The sequence below is a fragment of the Dromaius novaehollandiae genome, chromosome 5 (genome assembly GCF_036370855.1).
Source record: "Dromaius novaehollandiae isolate bDroNov1 chromosome 5, bDroNov1.hap1, whole genome shotgun sequence".
Taxonomy (NCBI): Eukaryota; Metazoa; Chordata; class Aves; order Casuariiformes; family Dromaiidae; genus Dromaius; species Dromaius novaehollandiae.
The window spans coordinates 38,975,858-39,001,488 of NC_088102.1; the positions used below are offsets into that span (position 1 = coordinate 38,975,858).

Below are 25,631 nucleotides of genomic sequence, written 5' to 3' on the forward strand. Positions count from 1 at the left end.
TATAGTCTTGCCAGACAAAAGCCAAAACTGTTCCCTAACTACATCTGCAATAGCCAACTATTTTTCCAGAATAGCCCACAAATGTTACACAATGCTGACATCAGTATCAGAGTCTCAAGATTCTTCTTCAGTTTAGCCACAAAAGTATATTACATGTTGTCATGTCTACACATCCATTAAGAAACACAGTACTGTATATATCCAGCATTGTAAAGGATAAAAATCAATCCACCAAACACACTCAATAACTCCATGATTGAGCATATGCACAGCAAGCAATATTATCAGGCTTGTCAAAAGATATCAGATTAAAACAACTGAAGAATAGCTACACTGAGTAACTGGCTGACAAAAAGTTTTGCTTCTCCCTTTTGGGGCATTTGAAGCAAGCTCCATCATAAGCAAACCAGTTTAGCATTCCTTATTAGGGCAATCAGAGTGTTTCCACACTTTTCAAGCCTCTACTGAGGTAACATCGAAAGTGAATCACTTCCTAGCCCTAGGGAAAGGCGACCTCTGTGAAAGAAGTTATGCTACAAAGGAAGCTTATTTAGCACCAATGGATCCGATTCCTGTACTATCTGTCTTTTAGTATCATCTCATGAATCTCCCCTCACTTGTCAGCAAGAACATGGAAGCTGCTGTAAGACTAGACTCTGTACAGAGGTCTCAAGAGGCCAAAAGAATCTATCTGAAGAAGTTATCACCTCTCAGGTTAGGTTAACCGAATGAATGCGCACTTCTAATCTACTGTAAACGTGTAGGAAGAGAACCGAGTATGTATTACAAATGATACAAAATCACTTACACTCAGGTAAACATATCCTAAAAATCTGCTTTGCCTGGATAATGGCCAGTGTCCATTCTTGTATATATATTTTCTCCCTTCCTTTGTTGCTGCTGAATACCTGCATTATCTATCTGTGCCTTATCTATGCTAACCCTCCCACTGTTGCTATCACTGGCAGAGCTAAACAACTGTAGGAAAGCTATGGCAAAGTTACTATGGAGATAAAACTCTGTCACACCCTTTCCGCTCTCTTCTCTTCTGGTCTGAAGCAAGTGACTTTTCTGGTATTTTAACTGCATCATTCTCAATGGCATATACAATGTTACTGGAACCATGCAAATTACCAATGACAAATATGCTTTCTGAATGTCAAAGGAATAAAACATATGAAATTATCACACAATCAGGAGCTGTTTCTTGAAATTAGATGTGTGGAAACTGCCTGCCTGTATGTTTATAGCAATGGGCATAATATAAGCTTGTATTGTCAGGTGCCAACATGCTCAAAACAGTAAAGGGAAATGCAATCAGAAGGGTGGTTGGAGGGACTAAAGTTTCTCCAGCTTTTCCCAGTGCTCAGTGCTATCTTCTGCTTTCCAGTACTATTAGAAGATATTAAAGATGCTAAGGCTGGTGAGAGAAACACCCATGGGTGCTGAATCTTCCACTTGGCTACAGCAACACCAAGTGCTCACTACTGTTCCCTTTTGGGAGATGCCATCCAACCAGGACATTTCCACAGCACCCCACACATTTCTGCTATTAAAGTTCAAATGACACAAACCAGTCGAAATTCCACTGGATACAAGAACCCCTTCTACACTGTCCCACCCACTTACTTGTCATGATCGTTCAATAACTGTCCCATAGCACACTGTGGTCAACACTGATCTGAAGGAAGAGACCAACTACCCTCCTCAAAAGAAAGCAACTTAGATCCTGCCACCACTCCTCAGGAAAACTAAGTTTTTTAAAAACAAACACTTCAGAGCACGATCCTGAGGTATCTGGTTCCCTCCTCCCCCCAAAATTTTTATTTCCATACATATATGTGTATGTTTTTACTTATATTATTTAACATATATGTAAATAATATACATACACTATATATAACTAAAGACATTACATAACACTAAAGACATTAAGAAGCACCTAATCATCTATCATTCAGCTTCACTTATCAGCCTGGAACTTAGAGAGCTTAAGCCACAAGCTGTCTTCAGTGAGATAACCCTATTCAAATTTTGTGAAAAGATCTGCTGCTCAATTCTTCAGCCAGAAGAAATGTCTGCATTTACAATGGCCAAAGAAAAAAAGGGAAGAAAAATTACATAAGTTCTACTGAAAATTGATGCAATTAGTTTAGTAACTGGACCACAATGACAGGCCCTTTCTGGCCAGCAGTTACAGTCAAAGACAGAATTAAAAAGAGGTTTTGAAATGCAATGTGCTGTTTTGATTTACTCAAGTTTCCAGAAGTCTGGTAACAGCCTGCTCAACTAAACTGAAGGATCCCCAACTGTCTTCTCCGTCACAAATAAATCTCATGCCCCTTACATGGCATCTTTGAGCAATACTTAAAAAGCAAGAGAGACAAGCTCTGAGTTGCAAAGATGATTCAGAGTTGTGGGTGAGGAATGTATACTCCATTTTGCAAAACATTTGGTCTATTAAGTCCTCTATTACTCCACAAGACATGTCAGGTTCTGTCTTGAACTGGGATTCTTTACTAGCTAAGAAACCATGTTTATAGGATTTAAGTTTAAACAGCATAGGCACATGAGCCAGTATTTAACGGTCCAACTGGGCAGGTCACATAGGCCTTATTGTCTATTCTCACTTCTAGCTTGACTTGGAGTATAAAGAAAGCTGTGAAAACTCAGAGCTGGTTTTCATCTACCAGACCAATGCATTAGTTTTACTAGAAACTCTGCCTCTGAACAAAACTGGAATATGTGCTTCAAAGAGGAAACTGGCTAACAATCACCATCAACTGGTAATTACTTCTGAAGAATAATGGAAAATTGGGTAGTACTTGGAGGGAGAAAAAAGGGGAAAAAAGAGCAAATTATTCCATCTTCAAGAAAAGGAAAAAAGGTGTTTTCACACACACGCACACACACCCAGCACAAGAAGTCCTCTCTATTTAGGACAATCTAAACTTATGGAGGGAGACAAACGATAAGACTCTTCAGTAGAATAGCTCCCTAAGAAGCTTAAGAAATACCTTTTTCTCTCTTTTTCCCCACCTCAGTAAATCTCATCTACTAACTGGGCTGAAGAAAACCACTAGAGGAGTTTCCAGCAGAGGGGGAATGACTCAATGCATTCTGCTGGGAGGACACCTCTAAATTATGATTATTTGCAAAAAAGGAGAATTTGTTCCATTTTCCTGGCCAAAAAAAAAAAAAAAAAAAAATCAACAGAAGTAACTATATTCCTCCTACATGAAATGCATTTGCAGTTGTCCTTAAGGATGCAGTTCTGTAAAAGAGCTTCATGCTTGCAAAAAAAATTGCTACTTAAAAATTGCTAATATAATTTAGGGGAGCTGTACCACAAATATTTATAGCAACACAATGTTTCAGTTCAACCAGAAAGACAGAAATCAGCTAGAGTCATATTTTTATTTAAAATACCAACAGTACAGGACATTACATCATCCTGTCTAACTTTAGTTTGTACAATATTTAAATGAAAGACCACATTCCACCCCTTCAGATCACAGACCCAAAGACACTCTAATTTTTAGTGAGAACATGAGAATAAGGAGTTTTCCATAAAAGCAAGAGGTTTCAAAGGTCTCCATATCCCTCCAGCAAGAGTCTTTCTCCACGAATGAAGCATAGCAAACTGTCTAGCCAAACAATTGTTCTGAACCACAGGATCAGATTTAAAACAGGATGTTTCATCACATTCAAAACAAGCCCATCCCTTCTAGGGGAAAGAAGGGCTGAATGAAGAAGAGCAGTTTCAGTAAACCTATCACAGATGATTTGGATGGCTGATGAGTTATTTGACTCAGAAGCCAAAACAGTACTGTAGCAGAGCAAAGCTCATGAGTTTTGCTAAGATTTTTCAGTAAGGGAACTGCTCAAGTTACAAAAGACTAAGACATAAACCGTTCCTACTTCAAGATCTTCTGATCCCATTAAGCAACTAATGATGGCAATTGACATTAAGTAAGTAATTTTGTAACAGCAATGTTGCAAGTTACTGACAAGCTTCCTCAAGTTACAAGAGACAGAAACAAAAGAAAGCTGACCAAAACGCATAGGACATTGTTTTATGGTAATTCTATTTATCACTCTTCGTGCAAAGGTCCCAGATAAACGTTGAGCATCTGCAGCTGCCTGGAACAAAGACACAACTGAACAGAGGGACGGCAGATCTTAGTTCTCAAGAGCATTGCAACCACATAAACATCAAAGCTCAAGTCCATAGCTTACGAATAGAGAAAAGAGATGTACAGCAACATATAAAATGTAAATCCACAGTCCACATATAAAATCTTAGAGGTAAATAACTATTTCAAATGTATGTAGCCTTTGTTGTAAATAGAAGAAAAACTTGTAAGTAGTAAAACAATGTCAGATGACAAATGAAATCACGCAAATTAAAAGAAAAGGTGGGGGGAGAGCCTCTGCAATCCCCTGGTCCCAAAACAACAACAAAACCCAGAAGGCCAAAATACTGACATATCAAGGCTTCCGGAGTGCAACATCAAATGTTCATTAAATAATGAAACCAAAATTGGAGTGACACTTTTCTCAAAATTCTTCAGCTAACCAAATCTTTTATGAATTCCTCACCTTCTTAGCTGTGGATTATAACAACACATTGTGATTAAAGCTTTTCAAAATAAAACAAGAACTTTTCACTTTACCTTTAATGCAGCTTGTAATTTGCTCCCAGTACTGCTAGAGCACCTGAGACCACTGAAGATCCCTCAGTTGTATTTAATACCACTAAAATGTACAGTTTAATCTATGAGAATCATTACTAGTCAAAATTGTAGTAGATTTTCGTAAAATCTTAAGTCTTTTGATGAAGATTCAACACCCTTCTGAAGTAGCAGTCATCTGTTTCAACAAAGGGACATGCTGAAGTTACAGGGCCTGGAGATAGCAGTAAATGTTGCAGTATTGGCAAATCCTATGCAGTATTAGAGAATATCAATTCAGGCACTGACCAATTGTGGCAACTGCAACTCCACTCTTATAAATCACATTGCTGCTTTTCTTTACTCTAATCCCTTTCCCCTAAGCTTCCCCACAGAGCTGAGCTAGCATGACTTGCATAGCTTCTTTGCTCCAGCATGAGGAAGGGTGCGAAGTGAGTCAAAAGTGGTCCTTTCCACCAGCTGATATGGCTCAGGAAGTGCGAGAGCATAGCTGCTCTGTCTGGGAGGGTTTGGGGACAGGAGGAAAGGAAGAGGGCTGTACTGTAAAACGCAAGCCTTTACACTGAAGTGGCAAGGAAGAGCATGGGAATCCAGCAACATTTTATGCTGCAACCTTCATCTCAGAATGAAGTTTCTTGGCAATAGATCTTAAGTCCTTCAGTGAGCTCAGATCAGCCTAGAAGCAGAGCTTATACAGAGTAGGGAGGGAAGACAAGCCCGGCCTCCAGCCACAACTCTCTTTATCAGCTCATGTAAAAGTTTTAAATGATAGTTATATGAGGAGAAAAAGTCACTACAACGAAAAATTTAAAAGGCTTTCTTCATTGCTATCCAGAGACTGGATTAGGCATTTGTAAACTCTCCCCATCCAGCTTTCATCAGAACACTGAGGGAGCACAGCAATTTCTTTAAAAACTACACACAAACTAGTATTTTTCAGACTCCAAATTGAAAAAAACAAACAAACTTACCTGCTTCTGGATCTGGAGGAATTCTCCACATATACAAGTTGAAGTCATCAGAGCCCGAAAGGATGTACTGTTGGAAATAAAAATAAAACCAGGTTACCACAAGGTATCACCTGAATTATGTTGTTTTATTGTTGATCTAATTCCTCCAAACAAAAAAGAAAAACAAGATAATTCAACTCTATGTGCACCTCACTGATCAACTTATCCTCAAATAAGGACAAGGTGCCACCAAAATATGTTGCATGCATGTAAGATGACCAGAGTTCAAAAGTGTGTTTCACGTAGCTAATGTCTACTGCCTATAGTGTATGTATTGTTTGCTAAATAAGGCTACAGGTTATAGCTGGCTTTAATGCTTATGAGTCCAGATTCAACTCTCAAATCTAACTGCCAGGAACTCTGGTCTTTTTTGAATGTCAAAGTCCCTTGGCCTTTTTCTCTCCTCCTGAATTACCAAGGGAAACTTCTTAAAACACATAGCTAATGAGGGAGCTGGCACATCCCTTACACACAAGTACATCATCTACAGCTCATAGCAGTCTACTGAAGACCATTAAAAGTCAGTCACTCTTAAAGCCTAATCTTGAACAAAACAAAAGCTAAACATGCTCTGCCAGCAAATCTCAGGAACTGTTCCAAACACCAGTTTATCACACTGTTCATTTTCTTCCTGCTTATGGTTACTCTGGAAAGATGGAGAGCTGCCCTTTTCCAACAGTGTATGAAGGATAAACAAGCTCTTTGCTGTACAACAGTTTAGGCAATACACAATTTGAAGTAGCCCTACTTAATATATTGCAAACATGCACTGGAATGACAGGGGACATTTGACAACGTAAAAAGTTTACACTGTTCAGTTACCAAAGGACACAAACTGTGCCTTGTCTCCAAATCTCTCTTCTCCAACAAATTGTACTCCACGTCATTTCTTTCTCACCCAAATTAGAGATGAGATGACATGTAGTGGAACCAAAAGCAGATTCCAATTCCAGGTATACTGGTGTAAAGGGTAAATCTACAGTCCTCAACTGACTTGATGCTTTTGCCTGATCAATGTAGTCAAAGAGTATTTTGGTTTTTTCTTAGTAGGGTAGAGAGAAGGGAGGATAAAAAGAAATGAAGTAAGTTTGTCCTTTTTTTTAACCTTTGGAAGGAGATAAATTCTGTTTTGTCTGGCTCAAATTTACCAAGTTTCTGTCTTTCATTCTCCAGAGATACTTTAACTCATCAGGCAAAGTAAGATCAAGCAGTGAAGACACAAGTCCTGGAATAACACAGAACTGAGAAAACAAACAAACAAACAAGATATATACTAACATGGAGAAAGCTGCTAGAAATTTGCATATAGTCTGTTCACAATGCTAATTACATTCTTACATGGTTTGCACGTTTCCAGCCATAAAAATGCAATAACCAACTCCTAAAATCCCTTCCCTGGTCCCCCACTATCACAATCCACCCATTCTTTTCTCTGTGTAGATCTCATTTTTAAGGATGTATGATGTGAGTAAGCATTTATGAATTCAATTCTGCTCATTTACTGACAGGTAAGAAGCACAGATCAAACCCAAGTTCCTTTAAAAAGTTGTGCACACTAGTTCTGTGTCACTCATAGACCGTTCCTTTCCAAGTCAGAAAGCAATTTCTGCAAACTAACATGTTTGCACTTAGGCAGCTTACCTCTGCTAAACTGACCTGTTGCTGCCAGGAATATGTGCTTCCCTTTCATCTGACTGCTTATAAATGTTAGCCCACAGCAGGTTCAATGTCTGTGCCAAATCAACACAAATTAGGGCTCATACAGGCAGCTCCCAGCAACCAGAAAGAAAACTAACATGTTTTGCTGTACAAGAAAATGTTGCTTGGAAAAAATGTCTTGTTTAAACTTATAAAAATGTTGCCAATTATTGGCATTTATTACCAAAGTGTTTAGTTGAAGCAGAAACTGGTTTGTCTAAGACATATGGGAAAAGTGAAGACTTCTAAAACAGCTAAGAAGCTCAGCATCTTCAATTTATGGCCATAATTCACTTTTTAAAACAAACAAGTTCTAACAACCCTTTGATAACAGAAAAATTTACCACTTGACATAATAAATCAAGCAAATCTACCAATGATAGGTGCAGAAGTGACAGGTTTGAGGTACCTTGCACCAGATCTACACATACACCACTGGGGGGAAAAAAAAAGAAATTACATCTGTGCAGGGAAGTAAATGTCTGTGAGAGTCTTCGGATTGCTACAAAACTGATTTGCACATGAACAAACTGTACATCCTACAAGACTCTGTGGCGAGTTGTCTGGGAAATCTGGCATATTGCTGCCCACTGAACATGAACCTGCAACAGCTACTGAGTATACTCAGTCTTGCAGCAATGCAGAATAACCATGATCAGACTGCGTTAGCAAGAACGTAAGCAGAAGGTCAAGGCAAGTGATTATTCCCCTCTACCTGGCACTTGCAAGGCCAAAGCCGGAGTACCGTGCCCAGTTTGGGGCGCTCCAACAAAAGAGAAACACTGATAAATTGGACAGAGCCTGGAGGAGGAGGACCCCTAAGGCTGAAGCACATGACCTGTGAGGAAAGGCTAAGGGAACCGGCTTTATTTAGCCTGGAGAACAGAAAGCGAAGGGGCAGAGAGGACCCTATTTGTAGCCTTCTGCTGCCTAAAGGAATACCGAGAAGTCAGAGACACTCTCCTCAGAGGCGTGCAGTGAATGGTCAAGCAGCAACAGTCACGAGTCCAAGGAAGGGAAATTCCAGCTGAGCATAAAGGCAGAAAATGTTCATGGTGAGTGTAACAAGCACTGCAATGGGTGCCCAGAGATGGGCAGGCATCTCCACCCTCGAAAATCCAAAATTTAACTGGACTGAAATTCCCTGAGCAACCTGATCCAACTTTGAAGATGTGCTGCTCTGAGTAGGAGGTCAGGACAAATGACCTCCACAGGTCTCTTCTGACTGAATTTTTTCTATGGTTACCAAAGTTAATAAATAAATAGATAAGGGGGGGGGGGAAGAGAGAGAGAGAGAGAGAGAGACAGACAGACAGACAGACAGACATGAAAGAACTGGCTTGGTGGAGTGCTTTTGAGGGGTGGGAAGGAGGTGCACAGGGAGAGAAAGGGTCACAACCCCCCACACACATACAGCTGAAACCTTTAGAGTATATCACACATCATGGCTTCATGAAAACTGTAATGGGAAAACAAACTTTGGCCACATATGCAGAGGCATAAGCAGTGGTTCAGCACATGCAGCTGCATAAAGTCAGCTGCCTGCAATTTTGGGAGTCTATTTAAAGTAGCTTGATGGCAAGAAATTGGAAGAGTAACTTAAAGTAGTTCCTACCTACCTAAAAGCGCTGAAAAAGTACCTCGCTACCCTCCTCTTGCCTACAACGACATTTGCACCAGCCAAATAAATTTGGCCATAGTGGTCTGGAGTGAGTTAAGAGGCAATGAGTAAGAATGAACAAAGTGTTTGCTTTGCAATTTATGTCTCGTCACAGAACAAAGCTCAACTCGGGATCTCAGCTGTCGTTCTGAAGAGGAAGTTGTGGGTCTAATCTTGCAATTGAGACTGCCATCAAAAATGCCAAAAGCATTAACCGAGGAAGTTATCTACACAGGCCTGATGTTCTAAACAATGGGCTATGAGTCGTGAGCTTATGTAAATTCAAATTTATATTTCAATAGTTAGCTCCACCAGTGATTATTAAAAATATACCACGTTCCATAGAATATCCAACTATTTGGTATCTCTGCCATTCTGCTGCACCCATTATAGCAGCCAGCATTGTTTTTCACTTCCCTGACCTGTTAGGCTATCTCTGGGCTAATTGTTCTCCTGCTGTTCTCACAATATAGAATTAAATTCCCAAATGTGTTCTTTTTGTCCTATTCTGTAAGATGAGTTGATAGGGGTCTGAACAGCAGAGTGCAGCTTTTTGGCTGGAGACGAAGAGACAGCTAGAAGCACAAATTCATGAATGCAGATACTTAAATGTATCAGCTGAAGCTTCAAGAGTGGACAACCAAGCTGCCGCAGCCAGCAACTCTTGTGTTCCTTGACATTTAAAAAATAGACAAAATTCCAATTAGCACTGTCTGCACAAGATGATGGGAACCAAGGCTAATGAAGAGCACAGCTGGACTGACCTTATCAGGACATTTACACGATTGACATTTACATGATCATTTCGTGAAAAAAGTTTTTTTGGTTTTTTTTTTAACGTATTCATTATTAATATGACGACAAGCCAATAGCCTGCCAACCCAGTTGAGAGCTGGAGGATAAGGGTGAAGAAATGCAAAAATAAGTCCATACTTCTAAAGAATAGAAAGGAACAATTGCTGTGAAGTGCACCAAGCTTTAGCTATCAAGGCTGAAATCCTGAGGGAACAGAGTAAACTTTAACAAAGGGAGGGAACAGAAAGGGAAGAAAACGGAGGAGGGGCAGATGAAAGGTCATTGCATATGCTTAGTCTCCACTTCAGTTGTGGCCAAGGATCTTTGGTCTTCAGCAGATGTGCAAAGACTAATTCCTAGCAGAGCACCTTCTACCAATCCATTTAAAAGCCCAGATGATCATGGGGGCAAGTGAGAGGCAAAAACATGTGGTTACACAAAGAAAAGTAAACGGCTAAGACAGCATGCACTGTCCCCCCACCTGCCCCCACTCCCAAAAGGCAAACCCTAAACAGAACACAACCTAGCGAACCAGTGCAGTGGTGAGTTCTGAATCAGACCAGACACTGAGTGAAGAGTTCGGATGCTCAGATGTCTGGGAGGAGAGACCAATATTAAAAACATCTGTTTCATTGTCTGCATTTTTGCTGCTGTATCTGATCAGGACCTCAGAAATCAACATTCAGAATATTCACATGAACATGAAATTAGACAGAAAAGCAGTTGCTAATAATTTATATATATATATTTATTTAGAAGGGAAGAATCAGCCTCTTCATCTAGCTGTTAGCAACAATGACAGGAAAGGGCGTCCAGATGACTACAAGCTGCTGATTCAGAAGTTTGCCTTAGAAGGAAGAAAACTCTCAGGCGTGGCTAGAGCCTGCTGCTGGAGAAAGCACAGATTCCGTCTGAGCTCCAAGTACGCATGAAACGCTCAGAATGAACAATCGTCAGGAATCTGGCAGACTCACTCCGGACTAGCACTCCCCACTCATTCCACTGGAACTCTTCTTATTTTCCGTCTCCCCAAGGAAATTAGAGCAGTTGATATAAATAAGTGGAGATCTAATCTGTTGCTGCTACAGTCTTTTCACAGTAGCATTAGCATTGCATTTTGCAATACTACCACTCTTGGGAATTTATTTTTCTTCCTACCATTACTGGCTTGAAAGCTTTCAGAATCCCACTGGCTACATCTCCTCAGGTGCTACTGAATATGGAGTATTTAAATAAAATTAAATCCAAGTCAAACCTTATTTTATAATTTACAACATATACATTTCTTTTTTCCCTATGGGTAGAAGTGATTTATGACCTGGCTCAGAGATATCTTTACATCTGTGGCCCTAGACGAGGAACCAGATGGCATAGACCATCTTTTCCAAAAATATTAACCAGTCTTTAGAATGGCCCTACTAACGTAGAGGAGAATAAGAACAGTGTAGAAGCACTTGTCTTAAAAACACAAAGCAAAACACATCATCACCATATGATTACATAGGGATGAATAAGACCATGGGTACAGAAATGATAACCATATAAAAAAAGTCCCTACTGCTAAGTTACCAGCAGGAAAATGCCAAAGTGAAGAAGCCATGAACATGTCTACAGATGCCTAAAATATGGGTACTCATCCTAAAGACAGTAAGAAGTTAGACTGTCAAATTCCATGCTGCTGACTACAGCTCTACTAACAAGTAAGCTCTGAAAGCAACTATACTTAAATCTCGATTCCCACTCACTCAAGCATGCCTGTCCATTCCTTAGATGGGCAAAGGAAGCTCGGGGCAGGAAAGATCAGGCCAGACAGGATTTTTCTCATGCTTTCAAAGAGATGCCCCTTAGCTTCTTGAAGTAATCCAATATCCACACACTGGAGAAAGAAGCACAGAAACACCCAATATCGCAATGGTTCTGCTGGTGCTTTACACAGCTCCTGTGAGAGGCAGGATGTACATCCTCCATATATTGCCTGTAACATAACATAGCTCATGGGCTGGGCGTAGGCTTTTGCTTGTTTTCCTAAAACAACAAACGAGCACCTGGATGGTTGTAGTGTGCTAGGCAGAAGTCTAACTGCACTTCCTCTCTGTCATAGGATATGCACAGAAGTCACAGTTTGGCCTGAAGCATCACTGAAGTCTGAAAAACAGTATCTGTCCAATACATATTAAAATTGACAGTGATCATTATTCTGGAGAAGGAATCCATTCACATCAAGAACATAGAACTACGTATTTTCCCCAAGGGGAAATTTCCTAAGGCAGTAGAGTTTCTGCTGTTTTGTTACGTGTGGCACCTCTAGGTCTCTAAGAACTTTTGAGCCTAATGGCCAATTTCAAATTTGATGGAGAACCTGAGGGTTCCAGAATTATTAGGTTCCTAGGAGTGTTTTTACAAACAGGCAGCCACAGAGGGAAGAGAGACACCCTGTAAGCAACTGCTGAGAGATACCATAACCATAACGCTCCTTACTAAGCATCAGGAAACCCAGATGGGAACTCATCCTTGAAACAAACAAAACCCCAATGCTCTACTGCTCTTGGAACTACCTGACTGTAGTTTCGTTTTGTTTTGTTTTTTAACATGACTGATACTTACAATTTGACCAGGAATTCAGTGTTAAGTCTGCATTTTCCTGCAGGTAAAATACCCACAGATTTGTTTTCAAATCTTCTTTTTATTGTTAGAGTACCCACTGACCAGGGCAGAAACAAGAATAAGGACAAGTCTATGAAAGAAGAAAAGGCCTTTTCCTATTCAAAAAGCAACATGAAACAAACAGATGAAAATCGGCCAGATAAAACAGTTTCTTTGGAATGGGCCATTCCAGAGGAAGAAAAAAACCTCCTATAGAGTAGACATGCAGTTCTTCCCTTTCTTTAAGGGATCAATAAATCAACAGATTGAGAAATCAACAACAGCTGATAGACCAAGCATTTCCATCTCTTTGTAAGGCCTGATCTCTCTGCCTGGTTCTTTGCATGCTGATGAATCTAGGTACTCAGTACAGAGTTGCTGCTGCAATCAGTTTGGAAAGCCTGTTAACCTGCTCTAATGATCATCTGCTGACCTCCTTGGTGGGTATGCTCCCACCTTGGTATGTATGCTCCCACTTATCAACCAGAAATAATATCTGTATATTCTCTCATTTTCTGCTTAGTGAGTAATCCAGGGGCTTGATCCACATCTTTTGTGCAGCATCTAACACAATGAAAGACTAAATGAAAGACTAATCTACAACTAGGGCTCTGTGGTAGCACTGTGGTATTGGGAAACACATTTACTTTAAGAACAGTTGCTTTTTTTCATACTAACCAGGGCATCTTGTTTTTCAAGAGGGTTCAAATCGTAGCAGAAATGGAACTTAAAAGATTTCCCTCTTGGCCTGAGAATCAAGCAGGTATCCCCAAAGGCTTTTTCCAACAGTAATGTTGTTCCTCAGCAAGAAGCATGCCTATCTCATGAACTACAGTGACTGGAAAAAGAAAAGCTACGACCTAACAGACCGGAAAACACAGATTGTTTCTAGTGCTTAAAATTCAAACGCCGAACATGTTTATTCTCACTCCCTAAAGCCCTAATCTTATAAGCAACCAAGTATGCGTGGGGCAATTTTAAATGTTTACAAAAGCATCATCAGAAACAATCCATTGACATTTTTACAGCTGCCTTTTTGCTATGCAGAAAGGCCATAACAGTAATTTTTAATCATGAACAAAAGTAACTTAGAAATCATTATTGTAGATTTCTGTGGCAGGGAAAATATTTCTGTTATGTTCCAAAGAAAGCAACAAGTTTCTCCAAGTGTATGAAGGGGACTCTTCTGTACATGGCTGAAACTCCGTGCACCCTAATTGTTTTCTTTGGCTTTCTTCAGCCATTTGTTACTTTTTCAAATGCACACTAAATAAAATATTTTGTTGGTTAAGAACATCCAGACTTCAGAGCCTTCTTCTCACTATCAAGAAAAGGCCTAGTTTTAACAACTCAAGAGGAAGCATTGTCTGTGCAGCACTCATTGACAGTCCTTGTCATTTTTAACAGTGCAGTGCTGCTCACTCGTCCTCCCTTTCCCTCTCGCCAATCCAGCAAGAGATACTACTAAACTGCGGATCTGCTATGATGCGTGTACAAGGATTGCAAAGCCTGCAAACCTCAGAAAGTCCTCCTCAGTGTCCAGGGCTCCTTTCCACAGAATTTAACTTCAGCATGGATCCTTTGGGGTTAACATGTTACTAGCCAAAGGTCTAAAACCCTCCACCAAGGCTTCCTAGGAATTCAGAGAAGGGAGACAGGAAACGGGGCTGGCAGGATGCCCTGGGGAACAGGGGAAGAGGTGAACAAGATCAGAAGGGTTAAAGGAAGCTCCCAGCCTCTTCTGGCAAGACCCAGACTCTGAAGAGTTGTTTTCAGTATGACCTTCCCAATGTCAATTACCAAAAGTCACAGGGAAGAAAGAAATTAAGAAACCCCCCAAACTTACTAATTTTATAGCCCGATAAAGTACTCACTTATGTATTTTATATATAGTTATGCATATAGCTGGGATTTAAACTGTCTTTTAGAGAGAGTAAGAAACAAAACCCTACCTCATCAATAAGTCTTGGAAGAACCCAATTTAAGACATAGCAAGACGCTACTTTTTGGCTATTTTTTAGCCAAGCATGACAAAAATATTTGCACACCAAGCCCTTTTAACATTTTAAGAAATACTGACTGCAGTAAACTACTATTCATGAAGAGTCTTCTGTGGCATAGGAAACACGCAATGTACTCCGTAGAAAGGAAGACTTCCCTTTCTTCTTTTTAAAGTTAGACATTGATAAGTACTGTTTCCTGAGACAAACAGCCCTTAAATTAGATGACAAAAAAGAGAACACAAAAAGAGTTGTATTTCTGCATGAAAGCAGTGCACAACCATATAACACCTCTGGCAGCTATTAAACTAATCCTGTTCTGGTTACATTTATGTAATAATTCTGTCCTGCTAAAAAGCTGTGTTGTCCCTAACCAGGACTGTTTAGCACATGGACTTCAACATAGCAAAGGCTGTAACTTTATAGGGAGTTGGAGCAGCCTGCAGTACTGTGAGTGGTGCATTCCTGAAACTCTCCTATAGCACTGTAATGTCAACAGAAAAGGCTGAGCGGTGATGTAATGTCTGAGGGCATGCCAGAGTCAAGACACTTTTTGTTTGATTCACAGGGTACAAGTTACTTCTCCCCACCCCTGCTTTTTTTAAAGCAGGCAATAACCAGTCAATTTTACAGCTAACAAGCATTAGAGCTTCAAATTATCTACACAGTAAAAAAAGAGAACAAGCTGATAGCACTCACCGTTGTGACACAGACAAGAATTCTTGAGCAAGAAAGCTTTTGGTCTATTTTAGTTTTGGGGGATTTTTTTTTTTCCTGCTGCCCATCGTCATGATCCCCGAGGCTCACATGTTTAAAAAGGAATTTAGACAACTAAACTCCTTTAATACTCCCCCTGCCCTCAGGCCCAAGAAGATAATTTCCATACTAGTCTGTACAGTCCATCAGTAACTAAAAAACCCTAGTCTTTGAAACAACATTTCCCAAATTCTAATGCAGATGAAAGAGAACAGAAACTCCTGTGTATCCTCATGCACACATTTTGTAGTTTGCATTTAAGCAAATAAATGTGCACACCAGGGTAAAAAAAATCAGTGAGAGTTAGATGCATAAATAAACTGTGTTTGAGAATTGGGGCCTGGATGTCTGTATCAGAAAGATGGATAGATTGTGCCCTCACTTAAACCTCTACAGCAAACTGAGGGAGTAGGTAGCTGGAGGCCATGCTCGACCCATCTAGCCTGTCTTGTCCTTCCTCCTACAGCTGCATGACTCAAGCGGGCTCCTGGACAATGCAAACGGCTTACAATCCTAAGCTCATTTATCTGCCAACATCAAAGCTCCCGTACAAAGAAGGGAAAAATTGGTGGCAAGTGAATGAGGTCATTACATCCATGACACAGACGAAAGGCAGAATTCTGAGAGGAGCAAATAAAGGCAATTATAAATGTGTACCAATGAAGCACCCAATTAAACATTTTCTGTCAGGCTTTTGTAGCTGTAAGAAACAAGGAAAGTCTCACTGTGGCACTTCTAGGAAAAGTGTTTGCATATATTGTTTGCTGATTTTCAAATCAAGTTCACAAGGACAAGGGTAATAATGCTCTTGAAGAAAAATAACTGTCTCTTTGCAAGGACACAAAGCAGCAAAGCTCTTCATCCGCAAACATCCCTGTCACTTAGCTCTTGCCACAACCCACAAACCCCAAATAGCTGCAAGAACTCGAAACAGTCTAACCACTTTACTTTGTATTATCTTAAAATTAAAAATTTCACCAAGATTAACAGATGAAACTACAGTTTTTGTTCCCTGAAGCATTAATGGTATTGAACTCTTTGTTAGGAGGTTTCAATTTACTTGCAGTGTAAGTGCTTTAAGGCAACTAGCTGGTATGCAGATCACTTATAGCAGGCTCCCCTCGTAAGTGACAAAAGGCAGGAGTTTTGGATCCAGCTCCTCTTGAGTAGCTGTCAGAATCTATGGGCAACTAAAGAAAGAATACTAAGACGACACTAGTATAGAAGGACTAAATGCCATTAAACATGCAAACCAACCAAATTCCCCTCCAGCTAGTAGCCTGTGTTTAATTCATGCAAAGAAATCGTATTAGTTGAACTTAAAGCTGAACACACACGCACACCCACCCCAGTTGTCACAGCAAAATAACACACCTGACCATTATGGGAACTTAAGTATTGAATCTCTTAAAGCAGAAGGGTAAACTCTAAGAGAACTTCTAAGTTGTGTGCTTGCTGTTAGGGATATGCTCATTTTTGTCATACTACAATCTGAAAGCTCTATTTTGAACATGAGGTTATTTACATTCTCTGTAGATTTTCATCACTGTGTCACAGTGAAATTCTGGAGGCAGATACTGAGTACTTCAAACTAAAAGTTGAAGGTTTTTAAACCTTGATGGTCATGATTCACAGGAAAACCTCCCATGAGTAAACTGCTTTCCATGTCCAAACTTCAGGGAAAGATTAACAAAGGCTGTAGTTCTGTGAGCAGCTGAATCTCACAGCTCTGAAAGGAGATTTCTCACCCACCCTCCGATTCCTTCCTTACATCACAGTCAAACACTTGCCAGACACCTCTGAGTCAATTTAAGTCATTAATCCTGAAAAAGAAATTTCCAGGTTAGGAAGTTGAATCAGCTCAATGAAATATCTTGCATCTTGTATGCCTCTGCTGGACAAGAAAGGCCTCCTCCTTTCAGCAGTTCACTTTTTTTTTTTTTTTCAATGCAACTGCACTCTAAGCACTGATGAGTTAGGGACATGCCTTTTCTTCTTAGGGGTTAAAACACAGAATCTAAATGCAACTTTATCAGATGAACTAAATGTGCAGACAATACATAATACTTTTTGAATACTGCCTGCAATTTAAAAAAAAATTACTAGGCCCTGTACGAAGCATTAAAAACTAACTACTTAAGATAGCTTAAAAGAGAGAAATGACTGAATCAGTTTAACATGCAGGAAAAGAAAAACTAAAGGAGGATAAAATCAGAGTTGCAACAAGATAAAATTTCTGAATAAATCTTCCTACCGCAAATGACACTCACAATTTGCATACAACTTTATTATGCCTAAATCTTTTCAAATGCTCCCTGCAAAAGGAGCAAAAGTTGGAACCCTTTTTTGTGCTCTTTATAGGTGAATTCTGATTTTGGAAAGAGATACATTATTTTATATTCACAAACTTACCAAAAATAGAGGCACACTAGTTTTGTAACAGGGTAAATCTCAAAAAACATTCTGCAAGTTTCTCACCCATCTTGCATATCTTGCAATAGGTTCCAGTTCTAACCTTCTTTTCTAGATCCGCCTGCAACTACAATTGGGCGCTCTGTAAAAGACAGTCCCTAAGGACTATCCGTACTGTTGGCAATCTAAGTCAGCTAAGCCTGGCATTACTGGACAATTTGGGACATGCGCAGTTAGACTACACCTTTGCAGTTCCTGTGATTTCATCCTTTTTTTTCCTCCAGTTGGAAAACTGGCTTTACAAATATAAGCATGTACCTATACGTCAAAGCCTATCTCACTGATATTCCATATATTAAAACCACATCTTCCCTCTTAGCTTCTTATAGCATTCATAAGGGAATAGAGCTCCTTTTGCTCTAACTTCCAACTGATTAGTAGCATTATGTGCTGCTACTTAGCTGATCAAAAAGTCCATCAAGGTGAAAGACTATCAGGTTTAGGAAAAAAAAAAAGAAAAGAAAAGGCACGCTTCTGAAGCACAGCATCAACCTGGTGCAGAATGACCATATTCTTCCCATTAATACACCACTTGACCCATCAGAAAATGGTTTGAAAAGTGGAACAACAGACACTAAGGCTTTTGTTTTATTATTAGATCAGAAGCTAAACTATTGTTAGAGCATATATAAGTATACTTTTAACTCCAGAGGAGAAAAAAACAGGGTCATCTTTAGGCTGACTATACAATGCGCTTCAGATTAGCAGCAATTTTTCCCCTAAACAATAGAGGTGTTTCCCATTGTAAATTCCCATGATATTTTTTTAGGATCATTTCAGTATTATATTTTCTTTGCAGCAAAAACTTTATGCCAAAAAGCAACACGCAGCACACCTACCTCCCCCCATGCCCACTAGTCACATTGCTCATTTCAGTGACGCAAATGTATTTCCTTCTTACAATCCAAAAGAAGCTCAACTCTGCCTCCTGCAGCAGCAATAGAATAGCGAACAAATTCTTACTGCAGAACTCTTACTGATGACAGCAGAGAAATTTTCAGATCTTACTTAGTTTTATAGTGTTGTAGCTTGAAAATACATTTTTTTGTTCTTAAACATCCTTAGTGGTTATTAAATACAGCTGTCTAAAGACAACATTCAGCTCTAGAAATATGCAAACTTCTGTTAGTCACTCTACGAGTGGCCCATTTCTTTATGATTGGCAGTAGGGACTGAGACCTACCACAGTGGAGCACCAAACTACTCCTCCCTAACCACTGGCCATCCTCACTGATGGGATACTGAACCATAAAGACTTATCTGGTCCAGTAGTTTATCATTAATGAAGAAACATTAAAATTTGAAACAAGAATTAAGAACTTTATAAATTCACAATATTTAGGCTTTGTGGGATTGCCTCCCACTTTTAAAAGCAATATAGAAATGAAAGGAAGACATTTCCTTATCATACCTAGACAATATTGCCTAATTCATGGATCTACTATCATATTAAATGGGCTTAAAAAGCCTCTGTAAATACTTTTCTTGTGAATATCAACTTCCAAGTATTAGACCACATTCATGAAGAGGTAAAATACATTGTGTGCTTTAGTGATATTTTTCTCCTTTTAAAGTATATGTTGCAAAATAGTTCTGAAGTAAAACTGAAATAAAACTACACAAGTCCTGCCTCTCCTGTTTTATCTCCTGAATCGGTGGGGGGAGGTTATAGAGTTGTCTTCAAACACTCATGGAAACTCTGGAGACTCAGGACAGCATCACTTGCTTATTACCTGATCACGATCGCCTGCAAAACAGCAGCTCTTCATGGTACATGAGTTAAAGTACCCTTGGTTGTCAAACTGGAAGACAGGCAGTCGGCAGTGGATATCATAGAGGACCGGTGGGAGGCGGCGACGCAGCGCCAGAAGCTGCGTTCCATTGCTGTTGAACCGGACACTCATGGCACTCTGAAGGGACAGATTTCCACCATAGCGGAGCAGCGAACTGGGAAAAGAAAGAGGGAACAAGTGAGCTGGCCCACCCATGTGAACTGAGTTAAAGACAGAATTCTCTCTTTACCTTTACTGAGCAATTTCAAACAAACAAGACCCAGTAAATTCTAATCCTGTTTAATTTTTTTCAAAGCAGCAACTGACTCCTGAACAATCTTGATTCAAAGGTTGGATGACAAACTATCAAAATGCTAAGACTATAAAGTCTTCAGAAGACTAAAGTTAATCTTCCTGTCTCTATGGGAGTGGTTTTGTTAACAACAAATATATTTCCTGCATGGGAGCAAAGTCTCACAGAGTAATCTCAAGCCTTAAAAGGGCTATTGTTGTATTTCTGGAAGTTCTGGGATGTCTGCATTTAGACCAACAGCACTCGGTTCTTTTTGTTCAGCTAGTGCCTAATCCAGCCAAGCCAACCTTCCCTCCTACCATCCAGGCGTGGGATGGCACTTTCTCCAATTGTAGATACTTAGACCATTATCTCACTTCTGCTTCTATTTACATCTCTACAGGGTATCAGAGGATGTTTGGACTACACAATCAGTTCCAGCTGTCTTAAAAGGCCATTTTACTAACAAGTTATTGCAAGAAATGCTAAAATAAGACACTTAGCTAATCTCAGACTTGCTTCATCTACAAATATTGCCAAGTAGGCAAGACAACTATGCTAACACATGATACTACTATTACCTAAAACACTTAGATGGTTGAAATAGCTAGTTTCCTTGTCCCATATAAGGTTGTACGAGCAGAGCTTGAGTATTTTTTAATCAGTTCTTATTGACACATAATAAGAAGGCAACAAAACAAAGGGCTATTTGTTTCCATACGCTCTCTTTTAAAACAATAACAGAACAGGGAATTTGTCTCATCCAGGAGCCTGAAGAAAATGAAAGCATACTTGAAATTCAGCTAGCGCTATATGGGATTTCTGGGCTCTTCAGAGACTTATTCAATCCCTTTGTACTTTAAATGAGTATGTGCATGGCAAGGGAGACACAGAAGGAAGATATTTTATTCCTTTTTTGTTCAGAGTTGCTGAAACCTCCTTCAGCAGTACGGGAGCCAGGTTTTGTAAACAGGTTTCGAGCAATCTCCCTCAAATCTCATGTTAAGAGCTGTGACTTTTGTGCATCATCTGGACCAGACAGGAATGCCAGCACAGAAGCAGGAGATTCTAGAAGGAAGTTTATTCATAGGTTTCAATGCATCATACTTTCAGATGTAGCTCTCTGCCTCAGCATTTGTGAAAAGTAAGTCACTCCGCGTGGAGGGAAAGCCACATTCCTCACAGGTTGAAGCATGCATTCTTACATGAGATAGTTAAAAAAAACAAAACAAAACAAACTATTGTTCCTAAGCCAGCGTTAAAGAAAAACAAAAAGCAAAACAGAAGACTCCACTTCAAACCAAACTATCAAAGGCAGGGTGCCACAAAGGAATCAGAAGTCACATTTTCAAAGCTAATTAGTAAGAACTTCAAGCTGGACACCAAAAACTCTTAACGCATTTTACTGTTTTTTTGAGCAGCTATGCATACACTTCTTAACTCTTGATGAATCTAGATTTCAGCTACATAGAGACCCAACATAACTAACACTGTAGAGTAACATTAGATAAAGCAGCTGTGCTGTTCTGTCAGCTTGTTTCATCTTCTTCCTCTTGTCCTCTATTCACAGTCACTTGCTTCCACTGCTTATCTTGTGCCTCTCCATGGACGTCTCCATGAGCCAATTCAGCACACTAGCAGAGTGAGAGGAGTAAAGGGGGGGGGCAGTTTTCTTACCAGGTGAGCAACTTGTGCTGGCTCACTGAAAGGTCCAACGAGTGCCAGAGCAGGTTTAAGGGAAGGCACAAAACCAACCGTCCAGGAGCAGGAAAAAGACAATCCTCTTTCGGTGACAGTGGTGACAGATCAGATCAAGTCAGATCAGTGTAGCTTCACCTGCTGTTTCATCATCACTTCAAGTCAGCAAAAGCCAACTTACTACTCCCAGAACAGATGACGACACCTTCGCCACCTCCTTCTCCTACTACCCACAAGTGCTCATGCAGCAACCCACACCAAGGAAATAATCTAGGTAAAAAGGAACCATGCAAAGAAATCAAGAGAGTTAAGTTTTGATCCCAGTCATTTCCCTGCTCATCACACAGAGGCTTGCATTGCTACAAGGGAGGAGACATATAAAAGAAGGCACAAAGAGCCAGGGGAGCGGGCAGGACTATCACAGTTGGCAGCAACGCCAGGGATGTGCCCCCACAACCACGAGCTAACAGGGCGCGTGCTCCCCAGCGGGGCAGAAGCCAGGCTGCGAGGTTCTGCTGCCTCCTCCTCTGCCCCCAGATCCTGTCCCCTCTCACGCGGCACTAGCAGTAACCTGGCCAAATCAACCCTAGGGACGGAAGAGGAAGAGGCAAGGTAGATAAGCCCTCTGCACCAGCTCTCCACAGCTCTACAAGCACTAGCATTGACAAGTAAGGAACTGAAAATGCTCCACTGGTGGCTGTAGATTTTGATTAACTTGACACAGTTCTGACACAGTACGCCAAAACAGTTTCCATCATATATGGAAACTGAAAAAGCTCTCAATTTTTAGGTTAACAGATATACCTGGCACTTATAGCAAAGCTTCCTAAGGGCTACAGAATGAATGGCATCTAGCTTTGATATTTAGGAAGATGTGGAATCAATATTTTTCAAGAGGAACTAGGAATGCTGAATGTCTACATCAGCATGAACAGTCCCACCTTCTCAGACCTGTTGATGCAGGGAGTGCATTCCCTTTCTCTTAGGCAAAGCCACTGAGCTTCTTTTAACAGTGCTTTATAGTTTTTAATAAAAACATGAGAAAGTTTACCATTGGAAACTGTAACTTTGGAAACAGACTTTCAGGATCTCCTCTCTGCCTCCCATCATCCATGGTTTCTTTTTGTCAAAGAGATCAATAAAGTCCTCAGCCAACTCAAAATACTCAGTCAAGCATTAAATTAACAAACAAAACAAGACAAAACAAAAACAAACAAAAAAATACCTCCCCCTCTCCTGATAGGTTTGTGTAGAGTAGAAAAGTTTTCTGTGGAAGTTTCCACTTCCTTTAAAAAAAAAAAAAAAATATATATATATATATATATATTAAAAAAAACAGAAGAAATACACTCACTTTTTTTTGGCTGACAGGTCATTTTTTTCTACAAAAATGTAAGAGTTCTCCATGAGAACATCAGTTTACACACAGATACCTCACACACATACACCAATCAGACCTAACTTATTGTCCAGCATTTTTAGCTAAAAGTTCTTCAGGAGCATTTCACAGATTTAGTTTTAATTTTATAAAATTAACTGTTCAGATTCTTTTCCTCATAGCAGTAATGCTTATCTAAGTCATTTCATCTTCCAATTCCTTTCTAGCCGTCTCTCCCGAAGTCATTTCCCTTTGTCACTTAACTGCTTTTTCTCCTCTTTCCTCCCTTTCTCTTCTTAATTTTAAGATGTAGGTCATCTCTGTACCAAAACTAAACCCCTTCCCCTTTCCTTATTACCAATTCTCTTCTGCAATGTACATGCAATTCAGAATTTTCTCCTGTCTAAAAGTGAGCAGGCCTTCCAGATGCCCCATGCTTTCAAACCTTCAAGCAAAGTTTCCAAGGTTACTATTATTAGGCTCCGCCTGAAGTGTTTTGAAATTATATTTTATAGTAATAGTAGTGTAGTATCAAGCCAGTTTCTGTTCTACTTTACAGATGTTTTCATTAGCAGTCAAAGCTATCAAACAAAACACTTTTTGGAGTTGAATTCCACATTGCTTTTCAGCAACTTCATGGAAACAAGGCTCTACAAGAGTATTTTACTTCAGAAACTACTGAAAGTAAGAAAGACTAGAACTTTGGAGACTGTAATAATATAGGCATGCAAGAGGTCTAGAACAAAGAAGCTGCATATTTAAGACCTCTCAAAAGCCCCACAGCTTTGCCTATCTCATACTCTCACTCCACACAAATCAGGCAGACTTGCAATGCAAACACACCTTGTGCTGTTCCTTGACCACAATGTTTGTCTCAAACTTAAAGAAGTGCAGTGGGCTAAGTTTGGCTGATACAGAACGAAATGCTAAAATATCTGCTTATCACTCATACACAAGAGCAACATGCTGTTGACCTTCCCAATTTGCCTCAATTCTGCCTCCAGGATAAGACTCCATAGCCCCAAGTGCAGCATTTTGCTGCACTAAGCACAAGACACTGTTTTGTTTTTCCCACCCTGCTGTGTCCTGTTTGCTTCTCTCTGCCTCTCTCAAACTTAACCTTCAGGCAGAGTTTGGTAAATTAACTTCACCGTGTTCTCCTTGAACAAGCTACGGAGAGAGGGAGCTGATACTTAGGTGACATCTATTTTCTAATCAACACAGAGGAGAAAGATTTGTTCCCTCTCTCTCTCTATTCCTAAGAGAGAATGCATGAGAGAGGTGATTAGAAATATGACATTGGGGCAGGTAGGTCTATAGTGGTGGAAGAGCTATGGTCCTACCTCACACAGAGATCTGTGAAGTCTCTCTGCCTCTTAGTGGAGGCTGTGCACATAGAGGCAGTACCTAGAACTGAGGAACCTCAGTTCCTCAGCATCTTGCACTATAAAATCCTATTTTAGTTGATCATAAAACAATGAAATTGGCTTCAGGAAAAAAAAATTTGTCTAATAAGACTTCTAGACTATTCCATCTCCATCAAAACTGCAGGAAATTGACAGTATTAAACCATTAATAATGTTTCATTAATACTGAAGAGGATGTCTGATTCAAGAAGCTCTAAAAGCTTCTCAAGTCCACCTATACAATGCAGTAGAGTAGACTAACCTGCTCCTCCTCCCATACTTTTAGAGCCAAGGTAGCCTCAGAACTAGAGTTTTCACTTTTTATTTTGGAGGGGGAGGGATGGGGGAAAGAAGGTTTGGAGGAGGCAGGATGGGGAGAGTTGTGTTTAAGCATGTACAGTGTTAAATTGCCTATCCCTACTTTTCAGATTGCATCATGGTGCTGCTCTCTACCTTTACCTAGTGCTAGTTTGGGATTTTATTTTATTTTATTTTTTTTAAACAGGAGTATCTGGGGCAGTGTAGACATGCCTGGATATGTTGCTCATGTAAGAACTGCCCCTTCTGCCTGCTCCTTACTTCATGCTCCAGCCTTTCTCTGCAAGGAATTTCAGAGGCATATCTTGTACTTTTTGAAAAATGTATTAATGCATCAGACTTAGTATTCCCACCTCAAAGACCCAGACCATGACAGCTAGTGAGAAATCTGAGGACACTCCTAAAAGAGCATGTCTGACCATGATAGGTAGCGCCCACTTTCTGTCACAGGCATTATCTTTACGCATCTGGATCCAGACTACTCTGGGATTTAGTCTGCTTCCAAATCTGGCTCCCCCAGGCAGCAGTGGAACGCTGATGCTGCCTACCAGCTCCAGAAGCAATATAGAAAAAGACATACACACTTCTGAGGCTTTTTTTAAAAAGTCACCTTGTATGATTAAGAGAAATATTTAGTCCACAGATGGTACATTAAAATCCAAACACACATGCTGAAGCTGGAGGGAGGCTGAGGAGGGAGCAAATGGGCAGTTACGTGCAATATGGTCATTTCCGTAGTTGGATATGCTGCATACAGGCAGCACTCAAGTGTTAACTAAATACCAGTTCAGCCAAACAATGGGAGGCTTTCAATCCAAGAGTAGCACCACTAATGTAAATAAATCCGTTCCTACTGGCAGCCAGCGGGGTGGGGGAAGAAGGAGTCTCACAGCAGTCAGAATCTGCACCACTTGCACATTTCCTCTGCAGGAAAAGTCTATACCTGAAGCAAGCTTTTCCCCCTCCTCCTCCCCTCTCCTCCTTTTTAAACAAAGAAGATGTTTCATCTTTTTTGGAAAAGTCAACTGCCTGACTAGTA

The 25,631-nt window shown here is 40.1% G+C and overlaps 1 protein-coding gene across 3 annotated transcripts in view; it reads right to left on the reverse strand.

Moving 5' to 3' along the window:
- Positions 1-25,631, reverse strand: part of DCAF5 (DDB1 and CUL4 associated factor 5) — a 75,649-nt gene that overhangs the window by 14,399 nt on the left and 35,619 nt on the right. For all 3 annotated transcript variants that reach the window (XM_026095786.2, XM_064512505.1, XM_064512504.1), the window contains exons 6-7: positions 19,462-19,675; positions 5,666-5,732 (exon numbers count right to left, since the gene is read on the reverse strand). In XM_026095786.2, the coding sequence (XP_025951571.1) occupies positions 5,666-5,732; positions 19,462-19,675 (281 nt within the window). The remainder of the gene's footprint in view (positions 1-5,665; positions 5,733-19,461; positions 19,676-25,631) is intronic.